The sequence below is a fragment of the Rana temporaria genome, chromosome 2 (genome assembly GCF_905171775.1).
Source record: "Rana temporaria chromosome 2, aRanTem1.1, whole genome shotgun sequence".
NCBI lineage: Eukaryota > Metazoa > Chordata > Amphibia > Anura > Ranidae > Rana > Rana temporaria.
Window position 1 is genome coordinate 20,123,609 of NC_053490.1, and position 25,580 is coordinate 20,149,188.

The following is a 25,580-nucleotide window of genomic DNA, read 5'->3' on the forward strand; positions in this document are numbered from 1 at the left end:
GCCTATAACTTTTGCGCAAACCAATCAATATACGCTTATTGCAATTTTTTTTTTACCAAAAATATGTAGAAGAATACGTATCGGCCTAAACTGAGAAAGAAATGTGTTTTTGTCAATTTCCTCTTTAATAGCACCATTTATTTGATGCGTGACTTTGTATAGATCTAACAAAACTGTAAAACATTCTAAGTCCCCCACAAGGAAGAAGACATCACCCGAGACAACAGCTAATGATGGTTGTGTTGTCCCTGGAGGGTGGCATGGCACAGTACAACATGGGGAAGATCCTGAGGGTTTCAATCAAACAGCCAGCAATACAAACCCCAGGGAATCATGGGTAGATAAATAGACCAGAGATAATACTGACATGGTCACCATGAGCTGCACTGACTCTACTCACTCCTATGCTGTGGATTTCAGTATTGATGAAAGAGGTAAATTGTAAGTATGAATGCTGCTCTGTGCACTTTGGTTCTTGCAGGAAACATATTATATTTCTTCTACATGGACATCAAAAGATGTGTCGGCTTTCCCGGTTGTATTGAATTACAATATAATTAACTATTGAGTGTCAGCTCTGCCGTCTTTGTGTGGGAAAAAACTTTTTCTAACCTGCCAACGGTACTGTGAGTATTCTTAAAAAGGGCCTGTCCCTTACAATGAGGGTCGGCGCCAGCATAAGGCTACATGTACACTAGCCTACCCTGATTATGGCCGCGGGAAAATGCAAAACACGGCAAAAATGCAAACCGTGATTTTGCTGCGTTTGCCGGCGGTCAAAGCGTTCCTGTACAGAACGCAATTCTTCCGCGTTCAGGAGTGGGAGGTTTAACCTCACTACTCAAGTTTAGTATTTGCAAGTGTACAAGAAGCCTAAAGCTGCTTAGGTAGCCACCGTAGGGTAATCTGAGCCCTGCGCTATTAAACTAAATAAATGTGCTACTACTTAGAATACAAATAATTAAACTAAAGGTGAAAAACAATGTAGTATTTAGCTACTCAACCACAGTAGTGCAAAGAACAATGAAACGTATTCAAAAGTGTCCATAATAAAAAATAAATAAAATAATGTCAATCATAAATAAATTCAAATATCAAAAAATCTAATGTGAAAGTAGTGCAACTCTTCATAAAGTGGAAAATCTGGGAAATTTTTAACACAGTAGATCCTTCACCAAAGTACACAAGTCCCAATCCACACCCTTGTAGAATGAGGCTCACCAGATTGTAGATTTCAATCACATGTGTGATCCCCTGTGATTAAATTGGAAGTGGCGAAACATGTTAGGGGCGGCAACTGAATCTTGACACTGAGAGTTTTATCTGTGAGTGCGAGCGAGGAGGGGTTGGAGACACAGCATGCAGGCACCCGGCATGTAACTTATATATACCAAAGGCGATTTGTTTTTACTTGTGATGTAAGTGCATTACTTTTTTTATTAAAATTGTTACCCTAGAGGTTTTTACACTATTGGAGGCTTTGTGTTGATTGTATCTCTACATGTGGAGAGAGCTTTCACCTATTTGAATCTGAGGAGATCTGAGTGGAGATTGGGTTGATCATCTGCATATAGCTTAAAAGTGATATAATCACACATGCGATTGAAATCTACAATCTGGTGAGCCTCATTCTATAAGGGTGTGGACTGGGGCGGACTGACAACTCATGGGGCCCCCAGGCAATAGAAGATTATGGGGCCCCTGGGCTTACAGATGGCCACCACGCCAGGAGGCAGTGCAGAGGCAGGGCAGCTAAAATCTCGGGATTTTCACATCAAAAGCATGTCGGTTTCGGACATATCAGGGACAGATGTAAAAAAAACATAGATTTTTACATACTGTCCCTGGTTTTACTGAGCCTGATGGGGCCCCCTAGTGGCATTGGGGCCCTCGGGCAGTACCCGAGTGACTCAACGGTCAGTCCGCCCCTGGGTGTGGATTGGCACTTGTGCACTTTGGTGAAGGATCTACGATGTTCAAAATTTCCAAAATGTTCCACTTTATGAAGAGTTGCATTACTTTCACAATTGATTTTTTGATAGTTGAATTTATTTATGAAGGACAATTTTTTTTTTTTTATGGACACTTTTGAATAAGTTTCATTGTTCTTTGCGCTACTGTGATTGTGTAGATAAACAATACATTATTTTTCACCCTTTTTTTAGAAAAAGAATATAGCAGAATTAGTGATAACGTATAACGTACATTGTTTCCTTCCTAAATAGCTAATTATTTTTTTAACCCAATCTTCCCAAGGGAGCTCCAGACTGCAAGCCAGTACAGCCTTGTTGCAGAAATTCCCTTCTAGAGCTGAGAGCTCTGATCGGGAGTCAGTCGGCAGACCTTTTGCAGTCATAAGCCTTCGACAGAAGCTGGCCGAACGGCTTCCATACACATGGGCTGAAAGCCAGCCACCAATCAGCCCGTGTATACTAGGCTTAAGATTCCCTGCAGATTGGATATGTCAAACTCATTCAAGTGGCCAATAAAACCAGAAATATATACACCTGAGGATATATGGAAATCCCTACTCCAGTTGCCAGGTCTCCTTGTTGATCTTTTAATGTAAGGCCTCATACAGAGGGACGGACTGTCCGCTGAAAACGGTCCGCCGGACCGTTTTCAGCGGACATGTCCGCCCGGAGATTTCTGTCTGATGGTTGTACACACCATCAGACAGAAATCCGCGCGTACACGATACGCTGTGAGGTGGCCGCGCCGTCGCCGCGACGATGACGCGGCGACGTGCGCGGCCCTGGAAGTTCAATGCTTCCACGCATGCGTCGAATCACTTCGCATGCGAGGGATGGCGGCCAATCGGACATGTACGGTGAGTCTGTACAGACGACCACGACGAATCACGACGCATGCGAGGAATGGCGGCCGATCGGACATGTACGGTGAGTCCGTACAGACGACCGAACATGTCCGACGGACAGGCTTCCAGCGGACATGTTTCTTAGCATGCTAAGAAACATTTGTCCGCCGGAAAACGGTCGGCTGGACAAATGTCCGCTGGAAACCTGTCCGGTCGGCCGTACACACGACCGAACATGTCTGCTGAAACTGGTCTGCGGACCAGTTTCAGCAGACATGTTCGGTCGTGTGTACAAGGCCAAATGGATAACCTTACAGATCTATAGGAAAACCAATCGAATTTTGACTACCTTATAACATCTTGTCTGGCTGCTCCTCTTTTGTCAATCCTCAATCCAATCCCATGGCCTCTTCTCTCTCTCCCTCCTCCGCAATCCAGTCTTGCTGCTAGGTTTGAGCAGACTAACTTCAGCAAATCTGACTTTGCTGAAAAGTTACCGTTATGCCGCGTAAACACGATCAGTTTATCCAATGAGAACGGACCGACCGACCGTTGTCATAGGTTAACCGATGAAGCTGACTGATGGTCCGTCGTGCCTACACACCATCGGTTAAAAAAACGATTGTGTCAGAACGCGGTGACGTAAAACACAACGACGTGCTTAAAAAATGAAGTTCAATGCTTCCAAGCATGCGTCGACTTGATTCTGAGCATGCGTGGATTTTTAACCGATGGTTGTGCGTACTAACGATCGGTTTTGACCTATCGGTTAGCAATCCATCGGTTAAAATTTAAGGTTAAATAACCTATGGGGCCTGCACACGATCGGTTTGGACCGATGAAAACGGCCCATCAGACCGTTATCCTCTGGTTAACCGATCATGTGTACGAGGCCTCACACTGCTGCCAAATTTTGCCAGAAGTTGAAAAACATTTTGTGTGTTGAGCTAGCTAGTGCAGCAGTCCTCAGAGAATGGGAGGAGGTCACGCATTCAAGGCTTTCTGTTTGCATGCTTTTGTCACTTTATGCAGGTTGGCAGCAGGCTCCAGGTACTGGAGCATAAAATGCTCTAGCACCCTGCAATGCACTGTAGGGGCTTTTTTTGGGCAGTGATCCCCTGCCCTCCAGTGTTTACAGTTCCAGCCATGACATCATTTTGTCAGTAGAAGGACATTTTGGTCCATAGAGCCTACACAAAGGTAAGCTGGCTAAGTGGTTAGCACTTCCACCTAGCAGTACTAAGGTCATCGGTTGGAATCCCAACCACTACCTGCCTGGAGTTTGCATTTTCTGCCTGTGTGGGTTTCCACCCACACTCCAGAAACATGCTAGTAGGTTAATTGGTTCCTGTCCAAATTGGCCCTAGTATGTGTATGTATGAATGTGAGTAAGGCCTTGTACACACGATAGGTTAACCAGAGGACAACGGTCTGAAGGACCGTTTTCATCGGTCCAAATAGGCCCCATAGGTTATTTAACCTTCGTATAAAAAAATGTCAACTTGCTTTAAAATTTAACCGATGGATTGCTAACCGATAGGTCAAAACCGATCGTTAGTACGCACAACCATCGGTTAAAACTCCACGCATGCTCAGAATCAAGTCGACGCATGCTTGGAAGCATTGAACTTCATTTTTTTCACCACGTCGTTGTGTTTTACGTCACCGCGTTCTGACACGATCGCTTTTTTAACTGATGGTGTGTAGGCACATCAGACCATCAGTCAGCTTCATAGGTTAACCTAAGACAGCGGTCCTTCAGACCATTGTCCTCTGGTTAACCTATCGTGTGTCTACGAGGCTTAAGGGACCTTTGGTTGTAAGCTCTTGAGGGCAGGGACTGATGTGAATATACAATACATATGTAAAGTGCTGCGTAAATTGATGCCACTATATTAGTACCTGGAATAAATAAAATAAATAAGTCCAACTGATCACTACTGCTGGGCAGCTTTCTGGATCCCACTGGCACCAGCGATGAGACAATATTCCTCCCACTGACACCAACGATGGGGTAATGACCTCATTCACTAAAACCAAGAATGTGACACTTTTCCTCCCATTGACACTGACATCAAGGCTGGGACTCACACTCACACTGACAATAAAAAAAAAACGATTCTTGCCACTAACACCAATTATGGAGCACTATTTCTCCAATTGACACCAATGGTTGGGCACTATTCCTCCCACTAACGTCAACACTGGGGCACTATGTTTCTCTCTGACACCAATGATGGGGCATCATTTCTTCCTTTGACACCAATGCTGGAGCACCGTTCCTCCCACTGACATCAACACACAATTTCTGCCATTGACACCAATGATGAGGCAATGAGGTTAATTTGCTAAAGTTGGAGAGTACAAAATCTTACTTCTGCAGAAAAATTAATCAGCTTCTAACATCAGCTGGTTCAATTAAAGGGTTTGTAAAGGATTTTTTTTTTTATCTTAATAGCTTCCTTTACCTTAATGCAGTGCTGTTTTCATGTCCTCATTGTTCGTTTTTGCTCTCAAGTTGCTGTAATTCTTCTCTGATCTCCACACTTCCTGGTTGTCTGTTTCCTGATGATCACAGTACTGGGAGCTTTCTCTCTGTGGTCACTATTAAAGGAGGTGTGATTATTGTGTGTCTAAAACCCCTCAGCACCAATCAGTTTCGTTTTCCAAACCATCACTGCCCTGTATTGGCTCTGTACATCACAGAAGCAGGAAACAACATGCAGAAACGAATTTAGAAACTGCAGGTACATTATATGACTGGTTTTTATCTATTTTTAATCATTCTATTATGTCTCTATACCCTGTAAACAGTCATTTCAGCAACAAAAATTTATAAATTCCTTTACAACTCCTTTAAGCTTTGGCAATAAAACCTAGAAGCTGATTGGTTTCTTTGCAGAAGTGAGACTGAATTTGAACTTTCCAGCTTTAATAAATAAGCCCTTCTTTCTTCCTCTGACACCAATGGTGGGGCACTATTTCTCCCATAGACACCAATGGGGAGGAACTATTCCTCCCACTGACACCAACAGTGGAGCACTTTTACTTCCACTAACATCAACACTGGAGCATTATTCCTACTAATGACACCAACACGGGGGCACTATTTCTTCCATTGACACCAATCATGGGTCACTGTTTCTCCCTCTGACACTATTAGGTAGATTCAGGTACGGCCGTGCAATTTTAAGACGGCGTAGCCTAGCGTGTTTACACTACGCCGCCTTAAGTATGAGAGGCAAGTACATGATTCTCAAGGCACTCACCTCCTTACTTAGGGCGGCATAGTGTAAACGCGGCGGGCGTAAGGGTTCCTAATTCAAATGTGTTGGAGGGGGGCGTGTTGTACGGTAATGAGGCTTGACCTCACGTTTTTGACGTTTTTAGTTACTGCGCATGCGCCGGGCGCCTACATTTCCCAGTGCGCATTGCGGCTAAGTACGCCGTACGGGCCTATTGATTTCGACGTAAACTACGTAACTCCCGATTTGCGGACGACTTATGCAAACGACGTAAAAATTCGAACCTCGCGGCGGGAACGGCGGCCATACTTTAACATTGTTATTCCACCTAATAGGTGGAATAACTTTAGGCCGCCTAAGGCCTTAAGGAAACAACGTAATTCGACTGCGGCGGCCAGGCATACGTTCGTGAATCGGCGTACAAACTAATTTACATAATCTACGCCGGCCGCAATGGAAGCGCCACCTAGCGACCATCCGAAAAATTGCAATCTAAGATAGGACGGCGCAAGCCGTCCTATCTTAGATATGTTTAAGCGTATCTCTGTTTGAGCATACGCTTAAACATACGGCGGTGTAGATTCAGAGTTAGGTCGGCTTATCTACTGATAAGCCGGCCTAACTCTTTCTGAATCTACCTATGTGACATTAAGGCTTCATTTCCACCGGCGTTTCTACAGCCACTTTTGTTAGCCTTTTTTACAGCTTAAAAACGCCTGTCCATGTTTATTTTGTAAAAAAAAAAAAAATATTGTTTTTATTTATTTTTTGTGAGCTGGAGCTCAAAAACGCAGCGGTAGCGTTTTTTAAGCGTTTTGAGCGTTTTTGAGCGTTTGAACATTTTTTAATGTCTGGCGTTTTTACAGCTCTACTCTGGAGCCACAGAACGCCCTGGTCCTGCGTTTTTTTACAGCTCAAAAAACGCCTATGCCATTTGCAGCTCAAAAACGCCTATGTGGGCATGATGCCATAGAATAACATGGACAGGCGTTTTTGAGCTGTAAAAAACGCTCAGAAATGTGGCTGTAAAAACGTCAGTGGAAATTAAGCCTAAAGTGTAAGCTCCTCTGAGGTACACACTGATGTGGAAACGTCTGTGTAATATTTTATTGCTAGGCAAACACTGGAAATAAAATGTATTGATTTTTATTCTTATTATGATTTTTTTTTATTTTTTATTCTTGACAGACTCTTAAATATAACTTCTTCCCTTGGAAATGTTTAACTCTACCCAGCATGCCATCTCCAACGAGAAAAACATGACATTCTATAAAATCATGCGGGGAGTTCTCTTTGTCCCCATTATCTTCCTGTTTGGCATTTTCGTTTACTTTATGAGTATCATACTGAAGGTCTTCTTCACCACTCGTTGCGTTAGAGAGAACTCCCGCTACATCTTGTTCGTTCACATGCTGGTAAATGATTTAATATACATTATTCTTGCCTTTCTCCTTTATTTTGGATCAGCACATTATTTATATTGGCCTCTACCAATCTGTTTCTTGGTCATCAGCATATGCACCTGCTCCTTTAGAGTGACTCCATACAACTTGGCGGTCATGTCCTTGGAACGTTATGCTGCCGTTTGCCACCCATTAAGGTACGCTGAACTATGTAATGTACAAAGGTCAAGAGTGGCTATGGTGGCCATGTGGGTTGTGGGCTTTGTGCCCCAAATGATCAGTTTTATTACATTTTGTTTTGCAGCAGAAAAAGAGGCATTTTCTCTCAAAGTTATCTGCGATTGGCCATCGCTAATCATCACTCAAGGACAAGCCATACAGGGAACAGTAAGCGAGGTTGTCAGCTTTCTACTCGTTTGGGGCACTATTGCCTACACGTACATCAAGGTCGTAATGGTGGCTCATAAGGTTGGTTCGGCAACATCTGCTTTCAAGGCTGGGAAAACTGTCTTGCTCCATGCGGTCCAGCTTCTCCTTTGTATGTTGGCCTTTACCCATGGATTCACAGAAAAGTTCTTCAGGCAATACTTTTATTTGCTTCCCCTGACTAACTTTTTAACATTGATGTTGCTTCCTAGACTGATCAGTCCCTTAATTTATGGCATCAGAGATGAAGTGTTTAGCAAGCACATGAACAAGTTCTTTCGGTCAAAAAAGTCCCCATCATTATAGTGAAAAGCGAACCCAGGTTTATTACAACACAAAACATATAGGCCCGGATTCACATACCTTGGCGCATAGTTATGCCGGCGTAGCGTATCGAATATACGCTACACCGACGTAGCGCAGAGCGGCGAGCACAGTATTCACAAAGCACTTGCTCCCTAATCTACGCTGGGTTCCCTCGGCGTAACTCGTCGTAAGTGGCAGTGGGCGTGAGCCATGCTAATGAGGCGTGACCCCATGTAAATGATGGCCCGAGCGCCATCAAGATACGAATAACGAATGGCGCATGCGCCGTCCCATGGACGCTTCCCAGTGTGCATGCTCAGAATCACGTCTAAACAACTGCCTAAGTTACGTCGAATCACTGCCTACGACTTGAACGTAACCTACGACTAGCCCTATTCACGTACTACGTAAACGACGTAAAAAACTACGGCTGTGTTCCCTGGTGCAGCCATTTGCATTGATGCTGCTGACTTACACCTGCTTTATGAGGCGTAACTTTAGGCTGGACTAACGACTTACGCAAACCGCGTATTTTTAATGTGCCGGGCGCAAGTACGTTCGTGAATCGGCGTATCTCACTCATTTGCATATTCGAATCATAAATCAATGGTAGCGCCCCTTGCGGCCAGCGTAAATATGCGCCCACGATATGACGGCGTATGAAACTTACGTCGGTTGGATGAAGCCTATTTACAGGCGTATCTTGCTTTCAGAGTCAGGCGCATAGATACGACGGCACATATGTGCACTTACGCGGCGTATCTCGAGATACATCGGCGTAAGTGCTACGTGAATCCGGGCCATATTTGTTAAATGTGATATTTACCTCATCATCCCTACATGATGCGAAATGTGCCATGAGTTCTTTGTTTGGAAAGCAAGTGCACACACAAATGTAATACTAGGTGTTGTTGATCACCATTAGTCACCGGCACAGCACATTGTGCACCTAATTTTGACATGCCTTTCCTTTATAAGTTTGGACCCTTCTCTGATCATCGGCTAAGGAGTTAAAACTGGTCACCAGTTATCCCGCAATCTCACTCAAACACCATTGAGTAAGCAGAAAAAAACAAAATATGGAATCAGAACTGAATGGTCCATCAACCCTCTCTTCCAATCCCTCCATTTGCTTCCGCCCACCCAAAGGATAACATTTAGGCCTCGTACACACGATAGGTTAACCAGAGGACAAAGGTCTGATGGACCGTTTTCATCGGTCCAAACCGATCGTGTGTAGGCCCCATAGGTTATTTAACCATAGGTTAAAAAAAAGCCAACTTGCTTTAAATTTAACCTATGGATTTCTAACCGATGGGAAAAAAAACGATCGTTAGTAGGCACAACCATCGGTTAAAAATCCATGCATTCTCAGAATCAAGTTGACGCATGCTTGGAAGCATTAAACTTCGTTTTTTTCAGCACGTCGTTGTGTTTTACGTCACCGCGTTCTGACCCAATCTTTTTTTTAACCGATGGTGTGTAGGCACGACGGACCATCAGTCAGCTTCATCTGTTAACCTATGACAACGGTCCTTCAGACCGTTCTCATCGGATGGACTGATCGTGTGTACGACTCTTTAAAGTACTAATAACAACATACAAAGCCGTCCACACCTCTGTCCTGAACTTTATCAGCAACCTTTTCTCAAAATATCACCCAAAGCGTCACTCCTTCCAAGTCCTCCTGCTCTCTAGCTCTAGCTCATGACCTCCTCCCATGCTCTCCTCGAGGACTTCTGAAGAGCCTCTCCCATCCACTGTAAAGCCCTGTACACACGGGCCAGAATCTCGTCAGGAAAAAAACTTTATTTTTCCTGACGACATTCTTGGCAAGAATCTATTGCCGCCCGAGTGTAAAGACACTACATTTAAAAGAACCGCCGTTCTTTTGAATGGAACAAATGCGGTAACGTCATCGACTACGACGAGCATGCCATCTTGCTACATCCTACCTATGCCTAGGAAGCTACCGTGCATGCATCAAAGTCATTTCGAGCATGTGCGGGTTTCCACGGCGTCAGGTAAGTATACACACTCTCGGATTTCTCGGCATGAAAACACTGCCGAGAATCTCACGACGAGAAAATAAAGAACTATGGGCCAGATCCACATACATTTCGATGTATCAGAGATTCACTACGCCGCCGTACCTTACCTGGCGTATATTCGAATCCTCAGCGAGTTCGCGCCTTAAGTTACGGCGGCGTAGTGTATTTCTGGCGGCGGATTTCAAATTGGGAGGGTTGGGGGCGGGTTTCATTTAAATGAAGCGCGTCCCCGCGCCGAATGAACTGCGCATGCGTCGTCCCGAAATTTCCCGCCGTGCATTGCGCTAAATGACGTCGCTAGGACGTCTTTTTTTTAACTTGGACGTGAGTTACGTCCATTCCCTATTCACGGACGACTTACGCAAAAAAAAATAAAAAAATTTTGACGCGGGAACGACAGCCATACTTAACATGGCAAGTCTATCTATACGCCGCAAAATACCAGCTTTAACTATACGCCGGAAAAAGCCGACTACAGACGACGTTAGAAAATGCGACGGCCGCGCGTACGTTCGTTGATCGTCGTAAATCGCTAATTTGCATACCCGACGCGGAAAACGACGCAAACTCCACCCAGCGGGCGCCGAAGTATTGCATCTAAGATCCGAAGGCGTACGAAGCCGTACGCCTGTCGGATCTTACCCAGATGCCGTCGTATCTTGGTTTGAGGATTCAAACTAAAGATACGACGCGGGAAATTTGAATGTACGCCGGCGTATCAGTAGATACGCCGGCGTACTTCGTCTGTGGATCTGGCCCATTTTCTCTATTTTTCTCGTCTAGATTCTGGGCAGTTTTCTTGTCGAGAAACCTGAAAGCCTCGTACACACGCTCGGTTTACTCGTCAAGAAAGCTCTGACAGCAGTTTTCTTGCTGATTCTTGCCGAGTAAACCGAGCGTGTGTACGAGGCTTAACTCCCAACCCAAATCTGTACAGCTATCTCCTAATCTGTCCGTCTTTAGGTGATCCATGAAAAGTCATCATTTCAGGGAAGCCCAGCCTGTCTCTATCCAATAATCTGAACGTTTACTTTCTCCAATAGCTCATCCCTTGTAGTTGTTACCTTTTGTATCACTTCACCCTCCCTTTTAGATTGTAAGCTCTCATGAGCAGGGTCTTCAGAACTCTCCTGTATTAAACTGTATTGTAAATGTCTCCCTTTACTTTTATATAATAAAAGATCACGCTGAGTTATTATGAATATCAGACTGCTACAAATTACAAATCCTTCAAAAATTACTACTAAATAAATTGCCTACTATAATGTACAAACGCTCTTAAACTGGCAAGTGATTATCCTGAAAAAAAAAAATAGAAAGATGGTGACTATCTACAGGGAGACCTCCCTTTCTCAAACAAGTTGACTGGCCAATAACCGTGGTATGGTGTCATGGATTCAAGCCAAAAACATCAATTGCAGCCTCACTGGGCCCATCAAATGCAGCCATTGTGCCCATCAAATGCAGGCACTGTGCACTCTAAAAGCAGCCACTGTGCCAATCAAACGCAGCCACTGTGCCCATCAAATGCAGCCGCTGTGCACTCTAAAAGCAGCCACTGTGCCATCAAACGCAGCCACTGTGCACTCTAAACGCAGCCACTGTGCACTCTAAATGCAGCCACTCCGCCATCAAATGCAGCCACTGTGCCCATCAAACGCAGCCACTTTGCCCATCAAAAAAAGCCACTGTGCACTCTAAAAGCAGCCACTGTGCCCATCAAACGCAGCCACTGTGCCCATCAAACGCAGCCACCGTGCCCATAAAACGCAGCCACCGTGCCCATAAAACGCAGCCACTGTGCCCATAAAACGCAGCCACTGTGCCCATCAAATGTAGCCACTGTGCCCATCAAGCGCAGCCACTGTGCCCTCTAAAAGCAGCTTTTTTGAGAAATACAGGCAGATACCTTGTCCATCATACCATACCATCAGGGAGGCATGGGATTGGCTCATAATTTTTTCTGCATTTTTTCTGCAGCAGGACAATGACCCTAAACATGCAGCCAATGTCATTAATAACTATATTTAGTGTAAAGAAGAATAAGGAGGCCTGGAAGTGATGGTTTGGCCCCCACAGAGCCCTGATCTCAGCACCATTGCATCTGTCTGGGAATACATGAAGAACAAAAGGATTTGAGGCAGCCTACATCCAGAAAAGACTGGTTCTCCAAGATGAACCTACCTACTGAGTTCCTTCCAAAATTGTGTGCACATGTACCTAGAAGAATTAATGCTGTTTTTCAGGCAAAGGGTGATGACGTGGTCGCACTAAATATTGATTTGATTTGGATTTATTTTCTGTACATTTACTTTCCATATGTTAATAAACAGTAATACTGTATATATATATATATGAAAATGTGAAAATGTTCCAATTGGGAACAAAGTGTCAATATTTTGTGTGACCACCATTATTTTCCAGCACTGCCTTAACCCCCTTGGGCATGGAGTTCACCAGAGCTTCATAGGTTGCCACTCTTCCCCTCCTCAATGATGACATCACAGAGCTGGTGGATTTAGAGGCCTTGCGCTGCTTCACCTTTAATTTGAGGATGCCCCACAGATGCTCAATAGAGTTTAGGTTTGAAGACATGCTTGGTCAGTCCGTCACCTTTTGTTAAGGAAAGGGTGAATTCAGCGCCAAAATATAAATTATAAATATAATTAAATTTGAGTTATAAGCTGCTCCTCTGTGGAGTATTATATACTGAGAATGGTGAAAAATGTGAAATGTGTAATGCGCTCAACTATAGGATATAACTACCACATACCATCCTATGATTGTGATACATATTAAGTGAGGGAATATATAATTTAGCGGGTGTGGAATTTTCCAACCAAGAATTAGAGGTATTACAACAAGGTTTAAAATGTGCCCCCAATAAAGATGTGGATAAGTTTGAAATATTTATCGACATTGAGAAACACATTAGAAAATTAAATATTAAAAAAATATTTTGCGGGACGTACCATTGATACAGCACCAAGTGTAACAGATCCGTATGTGCATAGTGGGTTGAGAAACCAGTCGGTGTTCAATCCTCAAAAGGGTATGAACCACCATACTGAGGTGTTTCGTAACATGGTACAAGATGAGGTTCGGGAGTTGCAATCCACCTCTAATATAAAGTTTAAGCAAGGATTAAAATCAATTTAAAATAATAAACAAATAGGGGCAGATCCACAAAGATATTACGCCGGCGTATCTCTTGATACGCCACATAATTTCAAATTTTGCGCGTCGTATCTTTGTTTTGTATCCTCAAAACAAGATACAACGGCATCTTGGCTAGATCCGACTGGCGTACGTCTTAGTACGCCGTCGGATCTAACTGCAATTTTTTGGCGGCCGCTAGGTGGCGTTTCCGTCGAATTCCGCATCGAGTATGCAAATTAGCTAGTTACGGCGATCCACGAACGTACGTCCGGCCGGCGCATTTTTGTACGTCGTTTGCGTTCGGCTTTTTCCAGCGTATAGTTAAAGCTGCTGTTATGAGGCGTACTCAATGTTAAGTATGGCCGGCGTTCCCGCGTACAATTTTGAATTTTTTACGTCGTTTGCGTAAGTCGTTCACGAATAGGGATTTGCGTAGAATGACGTCACCGTCGTGAGCATTGGCTTGTTCCGGGTTAATTTCCAGCATGCGCACTGGGATACCCCCACGGACGGCGCATGCGCAGTTAAAAAAAACGTTGTTTACGTCAGGTCACGATGTATTAACATAAAACACGCCCCATTACATCCATTTGAATTCCGCGCCATTACGCTGCCAAAGATACACTACGCCGCCGTAACTTACGGCGCAAATTCTTTGAGGATTCGAAAAAAAAAAAAAGTTACGGCGGCGTAGTGTATCTTAGATACGCTGCGCCCGGCGCAAAGGTACGTGAGTCTAAGCCCCATAGTGGTCAGACCAGCTGACAAAGGGGGGGGGGATTAGTTATACTCACAAGAGAATACTATTACAGTGAAATGCAAAAAAAAACTTGAAGACACCTATCAACTTATGAAGGGTGACCCTACCATACGACTTAAAGGTGTATTAAAGAATTGGGTGAATGAAGGTTTGGATAGGAAAATTCTTAATCCCAAGGAGGCAGAATATCTAGTCCTCCATGCACCCAAAGTCCCAGTACTTTACACAGTGCCTAAGATACATAAAAACAGAGAATGTCCATCTGGACGACCCATTATTAGTGGAATTGGATCACTCTTTTCCAGACTGGGGGAATATTTAGATGTTTTTTTTAAACAATTAGTGTCCCAAAGCCCACCCTATTTGAAAGACAGTAGAGACCTTATAGTAGCAATACAAAATCTTAAGGCCACAGAAACTACTATCATGGTCACAGTGGATAAAGAATCACTGTACACCAACATACGTCATAAAGATGCATTAGAGGCACTTCGGTGGGCCTTAACAAAATAATCTAAACTTAAAAAAACGCAAATTGGGTTCCTAATCAAAGGCCTTGAAATGGCCATGGGTAATAACTATTTTGGGCTAATAACCAGTTTTACAATAAAATGGGAGGTGTAGCTATGGGGGCACGTTATGCCCCCAGTGTAGCCAATATAGTTTTGAATAGGTGGGAGACCATTTCTCATAACAAGCATGAATAGCTCATGTTCTACAAACGCTATATCGATGATGTGATTTTGTTTTGGGAGGGGACAGAGACCAATCTTCAAATGTATCTAGCACAAATGCATAACAACAAATATGGTCTGAAGTTTTTGGCAGAGACAAGCACTATGTCTGTCAATTATTTAGATTTGACTATCAGGAAAAATGGGAGGAGGTTTGAAACCCTCACGTTCTTCAAAATAACCGACAGAAATTAGTTTGTGCCCGCGCACAGTTGCCACCATCCACAATGGATAGGGGCAGTACCAAAGGGACAATACATGCGATTGAAACGTAATTGTGCCACGGAACAAGATTTTGTGACACAAGCGAATCATCTTACGAATACATTTCTGGAAAAGTGATATCCAGCGGAGACACTTGGAAAAGTGTGTTCACAGGTTGCCTTAATGGATAGGCAATTGTTACTGGTTGCCAAACCAAAAAGAGTTTCAAGGAGAAATAGCATTTATCTCTGGGTTTCATAGGCAATATAGGCAGATTAAAGCAATATATAAAAAATATTGGCCTATTCTTATGAAAGACAAAGATTTAAAAACCTCAATTTCCAATACCCCCAAGTTTATATATAGGAGGGCCCCAGGCCTAAGAAACCAATTAGCCCGCAATGTACCAGACCCTCCGACGAGACCTTTGACATTCCTTGATGGATCGGGGTTTCATCATTGTACTAGGTGCAAAGCCTGTAGGACCACTAGACAAGCAGGGGATCCTAAAAAAGTTATACAATTTCAATCTAATGTTACTGGGGAAACATTTAAAATCAAGCCTCTAATAACATGCCACTCTGACCACGTCACTTACATCTTGGAGTGTCCATGCTCACTCCAATATGTAGGGAGAACTACCAGCCAACTCAAGACTAGGATTAATCAACATTTGGCTAATATTAAAAAAAGCTTTCTTAATCATAGTGTGTCCCGACACTTTACGAGTCACCATGCCAGTGATCCCAGATTATGCAAGTTTTATGGGATCGACAACATTTCTAGGCATTGGAGAGGAACCCATATGACTAGGAGTGTTTCTCAAAATGAGACCAAGTGGGTGCATAGATTGAGGACAATGCAGCCACTTGGACTCAATATAGAATTGGAACTGAATTGTTTCCTAGCAAACGATTAAAAATAATTATAAGTTGAGAGGAACAAACTCCCTTGATTTATTTATTCCATTGGTAATCGGGTTGAACTGGGAGGGTGGCACAGTGCCAAGTACTGAAAGGGTACGAGATACACACGAAAGCATGGGATCCTATTGGGGCACATCATGCATTATGGGGGTGTATATAGATCCTCTCCCAATTATGAAGGGGGGGAGATAATGTGTGTATAGGATGTAAAATATCTACTACTAACAAGCACGAGAGGGGGGGAGGAAATGTAGTGCCCCGCAGAATATCTCCCACTGATGCTGGAAATAGGAATACTGGCTACATTTATCAGCGTAGCCTACAAGCAAAGGGTTACCCACAGCATTATGGGTCCTATTGAATTTAGTTTCCGTGGGGAGTCTATATATTAACTAGTTAAAATATCTGTGATGCTGGGAACCATTAGAGAAACCTAATTATCATGAGATATAAGATATTGTTATTTTAATAAAATGCCGTCTATGTGATTGCTCAGCTGATCGGTACTGCGGCTGCAATTCAATTGGCTTTCAATTCCCTGTCTGAAGTCTTATGAGACTCCCAGACAGACTACAAATACCGTGATCCTCAGTGACCAGGCATGCCCCCTAAAGACGTAAACTTACGAAACGTACGTCGGCGGCGGTACCTGGTCACGTGTCTGCCTACACCATCTCCGGCACCTGAGGAGCGAGCAGAGCTGTGTGGAATGCACGCCGCAATGGGAGTGAGAGCGAGCAAGACCCAAAAGAACACACTGTTATATCTGCAGCCCCAGTGCCGGGAGGCACATTTTAATGTAAGAGGCCAATTGGCATTCTTTTTTATATTCATTTTAAATAAAACAGTATTACGCTATGGATATCTCTGTTTTTTTCATCTAACCTGAACTCCGGGAGTGAGGCACCAAAATCGTATCCAGTCAATCCAGCATGTCTGCAGGCACAATCCTGTCAACTTTATATTTGACTCTCTTTTTCAATAAAGAAGTCAAATATTTTTGGTAAGCACATCTTAATTCTGATCACTTTGGGTGAAGACAAATTAATATGTTTGGTGAAGGATCACATTTATCACCTTAGGCAAGATTATATATAATATAATAAAGTTGCTAAAGAAGACCTGTCATTGGATTTTTTCACAACTTAACCATTGGGACTTTCTATGAACTAATCACTATTGTACAACTAGCACCAGTGGATAGTGCATCAATGTCACTGTTTCTTGTATAATAATTTATTTATTTTGTTTGGCATGTATTTGGTAATTCAATATGTATCACAATCATAGGATGGTATGTGGTAGTTATATCCTATAGTTGAGCACCCACCACCTTTACATTTTTCACCAGTCCATCACCTTTACCCTCAGCTTCTTTAGAAAGGCAGTGGTCGTCTTGAAGGTATGTTTAGGGTCATTATCATGTTGGAATACTGCCCTGCGGCCCAGTCTCCAAAGGGAGAGGATCATGCTCTGCTTCAGTATGTCACAGTACATGTTGATATTCATGTTTCCCTCAATAAACTGTAGCTCCCCAGTGTCAGAATCATAGGATGGTATGTGGTAGTTATATCCTATAGTTGAGCGCCCTCCACCTTCACATTTTTCACCAGTCCATCACCTTTACCCTCAGCTTCTTTAGAAAGGCAGTGGTCGTCTTGAAGGTATGTTTAGGGTCATTATCATGTTGGAATACTGCCCTGCGGCCCAGTCTCCGAAGGGAGAGGATCATGCTCTGCTTCAGTATGTCACAGTACATGTTGGCATTCATGGTTCCCTCAATGATCTGTAGCTCCCCAGTGTCAGCAGCACTCATGCAGCCCCAGACCATGACACTCCCACCACCATGCTTGACTGTAGGCAAGACACACTTGTTTTTTGTACTCCTCAGCTGGTTGCCGCCACACACGCTTGTCACCATCTGAACCAAATAAGTTTATCTTGGTCTCATCAGACCACAGGACGTGGTTCCAGTAATCCATGTCCTTAGTCTGCTTGTCTTTGGCAAACTGTTTGCAGGCTTTCTTGTGCATCATTTTTAGAAGAGGCTTCCTTCTGGGATGACAGCCATGCAGACCAATCTTATGCAGTATGCAGCGTATGGTCTGAGCACTGACAGGCTGACCCCCCACCTCTTCAACCTCTGCAGCACTGCTGGCAGCACTAATACGTCTATTTCCCAAAGACAACCTCTGATATGACGCTCAAATTCATGGACACTCAAATTCTTTGGTCGACCATGGCGAGGCCTGTTCTGAGTGGAAACCTGTCCTGTGTATGGTCTTGGCCACTGTGCTGCAGCTCAGTTTCAGGGTTTTGGCAATCTTCTTATAGCCTAGGCCATCAAGAGTTCTTTGCCATGAGGTGCCATGAAAAGCCAATGTAACACCAATATTTAAAAAGTGCCCAAAATACATCCCTGGGAATTACAGACCGGTTAGCCTAACATCAAAAGTATGCAAGCTCTTGGAGGGGATGATAAGGGACGATATACAAGATTTTAGTAATGAGAACGGTATCATTAGCAGTAATCAGAATGGATTCATGAAGAATCGTTCTTGCCAAACCAATCTAATAACCTTCTATGAGGAGATGAGTTGTCATCTAGATAAAGGAAGGCCTGTAGATGTGGTGTATCTGGATTTTGCAAAGGCATTTGACACAGTTCCCCATAAACGTTTACTGTACAAAATAAGGTCAGTTGACATGGACCATAGGATGAATACCTGTATTGAACACTGGCTACAAGGGCTAGTTCAGTTCAGAGGGTGGTGATAAATGAGGAATACTCGGAATGGTCAGGGGTGGGTAGTGAGGTCCCACAGGGTTGTGTGTTGGGACCAATCCTGTGTAATTTGTTCATAAACGACCTGGAGGATGGGGTAAACAGTTCAACCTCTGTATTTGAGGACTATACTAAGCTAAGAAGGGCAATTACTTTTCTGCAGGATGTGGTTTAATGTAGAAAAATGTTAAATAATGCATTTAGGTGGCAGAAATATGAATGCAATCTATACATTGGGGGGGGGGGGGGTGAGGAGCTCTAGGGGAATCTAGGATGGAAAAGGACCTGGGGGTCCTAGTAGTTGATAAGCTGCTGCTAACAAAGCAAACAGAATATTGGCATGCATTAAAAAAGGGGATTAACTTCAGAAATAAAATGATAATTCTCCTACAAGACTCTGGTCCGGCCGCACCTGGAGTATGCTGTCAAGTTCTGGGCAGCAGTCCTCATGAAGGATGTACTGGAAATGGAGAGAGTACAAAGAAGGGCAACAAAGCTAATAAAGGGTCTGGAGGATATTAGTTCTGAGGAAAGGTTGCAAGCACTGAACTTATTCTCTCTGGAGAAGAGATGCTTGAGAGGGGATATGATTTACAAATACCGTACTGGTGACCCCACAATAGGGATAAAACTTTTTCGCGGAAGGGAGTTTAACCACTTGCCGCCCGCCCTATTACAAATTGACGGCGGAAAAGTGGTTTCAATATCCTGACTGGACGTCATATGACGTCCTCAGGGTGTCAGTCTGACACCCCGCAACACCGATCTAGGTAAAGAGTATTTGACGGAGACTCTTTACCACGTGATCAGCCGTGTCCGATCACGGCTAATCACGATGTAAACAAGGAGAGCCAGTTATTGGCTTTTCCTCACTCGCGTCTGTCAGATGCGAGTAGAGGAGAGCCAATCGGCTGCTCCTCTGACAGAGGGGGGGGGGGGTTTGTGCTGATCGATTATCAGCACAGCCCCCCGAGGATGCCCCACACTAGACCACCAGGGATGCCACTAGACCACCAGGGATGCCACCAGACCACCAGGGATACCCACCACCAGGTATGCCACCCTAGACCACAATGGATGCCAATCAGTACCCACAATGGATGCCAATCAGTGCCTACAATGGGCATCACTGATTGGCAGGCATTGTTGTTTGGCACTGATTGGCATCCATAAGTAAATAAATTAATATAATACAGTACATCCATGCCACCTATCAGTGCTCATCCATGCCCATCCGTGCCACCTATCAGTGCCCATCCATGCCCATCCGTGCCACCTATCAGTGCCCATCCATGCCGCCTATCTGTGCCCATCCGTGTCGCCTATCCGTGCCCATCCATGCCGCCTATCTGTGCCCATCCGTGCCGCTTATCAGTGCCCATCTGTGCCGCCTATCAGTGCCCATCCGTGCCGCCTATCAGTGCCCCATCAGTGCTGCATATGGACCGTTTGAACCGATGAAGCTGACTAATGGTCCGTCATGTCTACACACCATCGGTTAAAGAACGCGGTGACGTAAAACACACGACGTGCTGAAAAAAAAGTTCAATGCTTCCAAGCATGCGTCGACTTGATTCTGAGCATGCGTGGATTTTTAACCGATGGTTGTGCCCAGAGCTTTTTTCCTCAGAAAATAGGTGCAGGAATTCAACCACGACCCGTTCAGATTTCAAAAACAGTAGGAGGGTCTTAAAGGGGCATTAAATACTAGGATTGCATTACATACAGAGTGCAGAGTTCAGGGGGTTACACACAGAGTGCAGAGCTGTCACTTGTAAACACAAAAACCAGACTTCTGTGTTTACAAGTGATTGTGGTGAGCAGGCACCAAAGGGTCTGAGCCAGAGGAGGAGGAACTGAGTTTCCCCAAGTTCCCCCTCAAAAAAAGCCCAGGTTGTGCCTACTAACGATCGGTTTTTAACTACCGGTTAGGAATCAATTGGTTAAATTTAAAACAAGTTGCCTTTTTTTTAACCGATGGTTAAATAACCGATGGCGCCCACACACGATCGGTTTGGACCGATGAAAACGGTCCATCAGACCATTCTCATCGGTTTAAGCGATCGTGTGTACGCGGCCTAAGATTTTCCCTAAACACAGACAACAACGCGGCTGGTAGTATATATTTTTTTTTCTGAGGGGGGGGGGGGGAATAATAGGGTTCATAAGCCATTTACTATAAAAATGTAAACAATACTAGAAATTAGTTACTCAACTGTGGAGACCCCCTAGGCAGGAAAGAACCATCAAGCCAATAATGTCAACTCATCTCACAATTTCTCAGCTTATGCATTGAGCAAAGAGCCTAATTAAGTGCAATGCATCAAACCATTCGTGCGGAAACCCCTTTGGGAAGATGAACAAGTTTTACGTGAACACATCTGCCATCTCCACCCTTCAGGCCACCAAAGAATTGGTTAAAAATATCAACACGTGGGCAAATAAGGTATAAATTGGGGGTGGTTAGTAACAAGGGAAAGGCAAGCATATATATAAATACAGGGCATGCATGTATATAATAATATATATACAATTATCACCACAGAAGAGTAGCTGTTCTGAAGAGAGGTTGCCTCCTGGAGAAACAACTCTAGAGTGAGTAGACATTACTAAATACAAATATGTCAGCTGTATAGATCTAAATTGTATGTGGTCCAAATAAACAATTTAACCACTTAAGACCAGGACCTTTATGCAGGTAAAGGACCTGGCCAGTTTTTGCAATTCGGCACTGCGTCGCTTTAACTGACAATTGCGCGGTCGTGCGATGTGGCTCCCGAACAAAATTGGCATCCTTTTTTTTCCACAAATAGAGCTTTCTTTTGGTGGTATTTGATCACCTCTGGGTTTTTGTTTTTATAAACAAAAATAGAGCGACAATTTAGAAAAAAAATGCAATATTTTTTACTTTTTGCTATAATAAATATCCCCCAAAAAGATATAAAAAAACGTTTTTTTTCCTCAGTTTAGGCCGATACGTATTCTTCTACATATTTTTGGTAAAAAAAAATTGCAATAAGCGTTTATCGATTGGTTTGTGCAAAATTGATAGCGTTTACAAAATAGGGATAGTTTTATTGCATTTTTATAATTTATTTATTTTTTTTACTACTAATGGCGGCGATCAGCGATGTTTTTCGTGACTACGACATTATGGCGGACACTTCGGACAATTTTGACACATTTTTGGGACCATTGTCATTTTCACAGCAAAAAATGCATTGTTAACTGTGAAAATGACAATGGTAGTTTAGGAGTTAACCACTAGGGGGCGCTGTAGGGGTTATGTGTGACCTCATATGTTTTTCTAACTGTAGGGGGGCGGGGCTGGACGTGTGACATCATTGATCGTGTTTCCCTATATTAGTTAAATTAGTTAAATAGTTTATTTCACGATGAAAAAAAATGGCCATTACAAAGTTCGAACATGCTCACATTTTTCACGACGTTTTTAACGTTGTCGTTTTTAACTTTGTAAAAAATGATCGTGTGTGGGCTTTAACGACGTGAAAAAAACGTGCATGCTCAGAAGCAAGTTATGAGACGGGAGCGCTCGTTCTGGTAAAACTAGCGTTCGTAATGGAGTAAGCACATTCATCACGCTGTAACAGACAGAAAATCGCGAATCGTCTTTTACTAACACGGAATCAGCAAAAGCAGCCCCAAGGGTGGCGTCATCCGCATGGAACTTCCCCTTTATAGTGCCGTTGTACGTGTTGTACGTCACCGCGCTTTGCTAGAGCATTTTTTTTTTCTCGATCGTGTGAAGGCAAGGCCGTTTTAACGATCGGGTTGAAAAAAACGTCGTTTTTTCTAGACCATTAAAAACATCATTTTTTTACAACCCGAAAAACGGTCGTGTGTACGCGGCATTAGTATTTCTGGAGTTTAAGCATTAATACCATTGGGCAATAATTGAGGTATAAACAATAAAGGGTAACAAAATTTGGAATTTCCAGAGGAACAGCTAAACCTTGCCAAGGGATGCAACATTACCCATCAGTCACGTGCAATTACCAACAGAGGGGCTAGATTCAGCAAGAATTAACGTCGGCGTATCTAAGCTCACAGCATCTTTTAATGGGTTTACAGGCTCTCCTTTGACTTCCTTACCAACTTCAGCTCCGGAAGGTTTACCCCCGGCCATTTTTTGTGATACGGCACTACGTTAGTTTAACCACTTAAGGACCGGACCAATATGCTGCTAAATGACCCAAGGGGTTTTTACAATTCGGCACTGCATCGCTTTAACAGACAATTGCGCGGTCGTGCGATGTGGCTTCCAAACAAAATTTGTGTCCTTTTCTTCCCACAAATAGAGCTTTCTTTTGGTGGTATTTGATCGCCTCTGCGATTTCTATTTTTTTCGCTATATACAAAAATAGAGTGACATTTTTGAAAAAAAAAACAATATTTTTTACTTTTTGTTATAAATAAAATCAAATAAACTAAATTTTAGTCAAACATTTAGGCCAAAATGTATTCAGCCACATGTCTTTAGTAAAAAAAAATCGCAATAAAAAAAAATTAGCTACCTAGCGGCAACAGTGACACTAATACAGCGATCAGAAAAATTATCGCTTAGTGGTTCCTGAGTTTGAGGAGGAAGTGACACACGGGGGAGTGCTCGCATTGGCTGTGAGCGATCCGGAGGGGGCGGACAAAAACGTACAGCCGCCCCCTCATCCCGAATCGCTCCTGAAGCCACGGGAACCGCCGCATGTACCGGGGGGGGTCCCGATCGGACCCCCGACCCACGTCTAGGCAGGGACATACAGGTACGCCAATGTGCCTGTTTGTGCCATTCTGACGACGTAAATGTACATGCGGCGGTCCGGAAGTGGTTAACTGACAATTGCACGGTCGCGTTACACTATACCCAAATAAAATGTATGCTTTAGCATTCAAATTTTTGCCACCTAAATACATTATTTTAAATTTTTCTACATTAAACTTAATTTGCCATGTAGTTGCCCACCCCATTAATTTGTTCAGATCTTCTTGCAAGGTTTCCAGGAATTGTATAAATCTCAGAATTCTGTATTTTATCTGAATCTCATGACCGGTTGACTTTGAAATGATCTCATCAACATGTGTATCGAAACAAATGATTATAATTTATGTAGGGTTAAGCATTACAAGCTATCATTTCACATTAATCCTTTTATTCTTTTTAAGCTTGAAGGACAGAAGAAGATCTACAACCACAGAGACATGGTCAACCTCTCAACCGTTTACAGTAATGTAACTCAAGGACTTATTCTCGATAATACAACAGAAATTATAAGGGTGACCGTCTTGATCCTGATTGTGCTATCTTTCACGGTTTTCTACCACTGGTTGGCCATGATACTCCATGTCTACCTCACCTCACCAAACCTACAAGAAATGGCCCGCTATGTGCTTTTTATCCATATGCTCGTCAATGATACATTGTACCTGCTTATTTCATTTTTTATGTTTGTATCTTCTGTTTACCTTTTATACATGCCAGTGCCAGTCTGCTATGCCTTAAGTACCTTTACGACTTCCTCCTTTCGGATCACACCTTACAACCTGGCCATTATGTCCGTAGAGCGTTACATAGCCATATGTTACCCGTTAAGACATGGTGAAACTTGCAATGTCCGCTGGTGTAACTATATGATTGTTCTAATGTGGGCTTTAGGGTTAGTCCCCATTGCTGTTGACTTTATCGCTATGAATTTCTCTGTTAGCCGAGACTTTTACTCTCTCTATATGATATGCAACTGGCTCTCTTTTTCAAAGAATGAAGTACAAAGCACCATAAGATCTCTGGTCCTTATCCTCAGCTTCTCCATGGTGGGACTCATAATCGGGTACACCTACATTAAGGTCATGATGGTTGCCCTCAAAATAAGCTCCAGCAAGTCTTCTGCCTTCAAGGCTGGGAAAACAGTCTTGCTCCACGCATTTCAGCTTTTCTTGTGCATTACGTCCTTCTCCTCCACTTTCACAGACATGTACCTGAGAAAAAACTACGCATTTGTTCCATCAGTCAACTTCTTCTTCTTTATGTGTCTTCCAAGGTTCATCAGTCCTCTCATTTACGGGATAAGAGATAATGTTTTCCGTAAATACACTCAAAACATTTTCACCCCTATTTGTTTAAAGGGACCTTGATAAAATTTTGTTAGGGAAAATTAGGGCCCAGATTCTCAAAGGACTTACGACAGCGCAGCGCCATGTACGCCGTCGTAAGTCCTAATCTGACCCGTCGTATCTATGCGACTGATTCTTAGAATCAGTTACGCATAGATATCCATTAGATCCGACAGGCGTAAGTCTCTTATGCCGTCGGATCGAAACTGCTTTTTTTTTTTTGACCGCTAGGTGGCGCTTCCGTCTAAATCCACGTTGAGTTAGCAAATTAGCTGGATACGCGAATTCCCGAACGTACGCGCGGCCGACACAGTAAAGTTACATTTGGCTTTTCCCGGCGTAATGTTGCCCCTGCTATATGGTGGCATAAGTGCGGCGCAACAATGTTAAGTATGGCCGTCGTTCCCGCGTCGAAATTTTAAAAAGTTACGTTGTTTGCGTAAGTCGTCCGTGAATGGGGCTGGACGTCATTTACGTTTACGTCGAAACCAATGACGTCCTTGCGGCGTACTTTGGAGCAATGCACACTGGGAAATTCCACGGACGGCGCATACGCCGTTCCGAAAAACGTCAGTCACGTCGGGTCACAGTAGTTTAGCATAAAACACGCCCCCCTGATCCAAATTTGAATTACGCGGGC

General features: G+C 43.5%; 2 protein-coding genes across 2 annotated transcripts; both read left to right on the forward strand.

Moving 5' to 3' along the window:
* Positions 1–7,309: 7,309 nt before the first annotated feature.
* LOC120928506 (odorant receptor 131-2-like) lies at positions 7,310–8,229 on the forward strand. Its single transcript, XM_040339600.1, has one exon. The coding sequence runs from the start codon at positions 7,323–7,325 to the stop codon at positions 8,196–8,198; it is 876 nt and encodes a 291-aa protein (XP_040195534.1). The 5' UTR covers positions 7,310–7,322; the 3' UTR covers positions 8,199–8,229.
* Positions 8,230–24,001: 15,772 nt separating this feature from the next.
* Positions 24,002–24,984, forward strand: LOC120928507 (odorant receptor 131-2-like). Its single transcript, XM_040339601.1, has one exon. The coding sequence runs from the start codon at positions 24,032–24,034 to the stop codon at positions 24,959–24,961; it is 930 nt and encodes a 309-aa protein (XP_040195535.1). The 5' UTR covers positions 24,002–24,031; the 3' UTR covers positions 24,962–24,984.
* The last annotated feature ends 596 nt before the right edge of the window (positions 24,985–25,580 follow it).

Coding starts and splice junctions, on each gene's coding strand:
- LOC120928506 (XM_040339600.1), top strand. CDS start 7,323: ATGACATTCTATAAAATCATGCGGGGAGTTCTCTTTGTCCCCATTATC.
- LOC120928507 (XM_040339601.1), top strand. CDS start 24,032: ATGGTCAACCTCTCAACCGTTTACAGTAATGTAACTCAAGGACTTATT.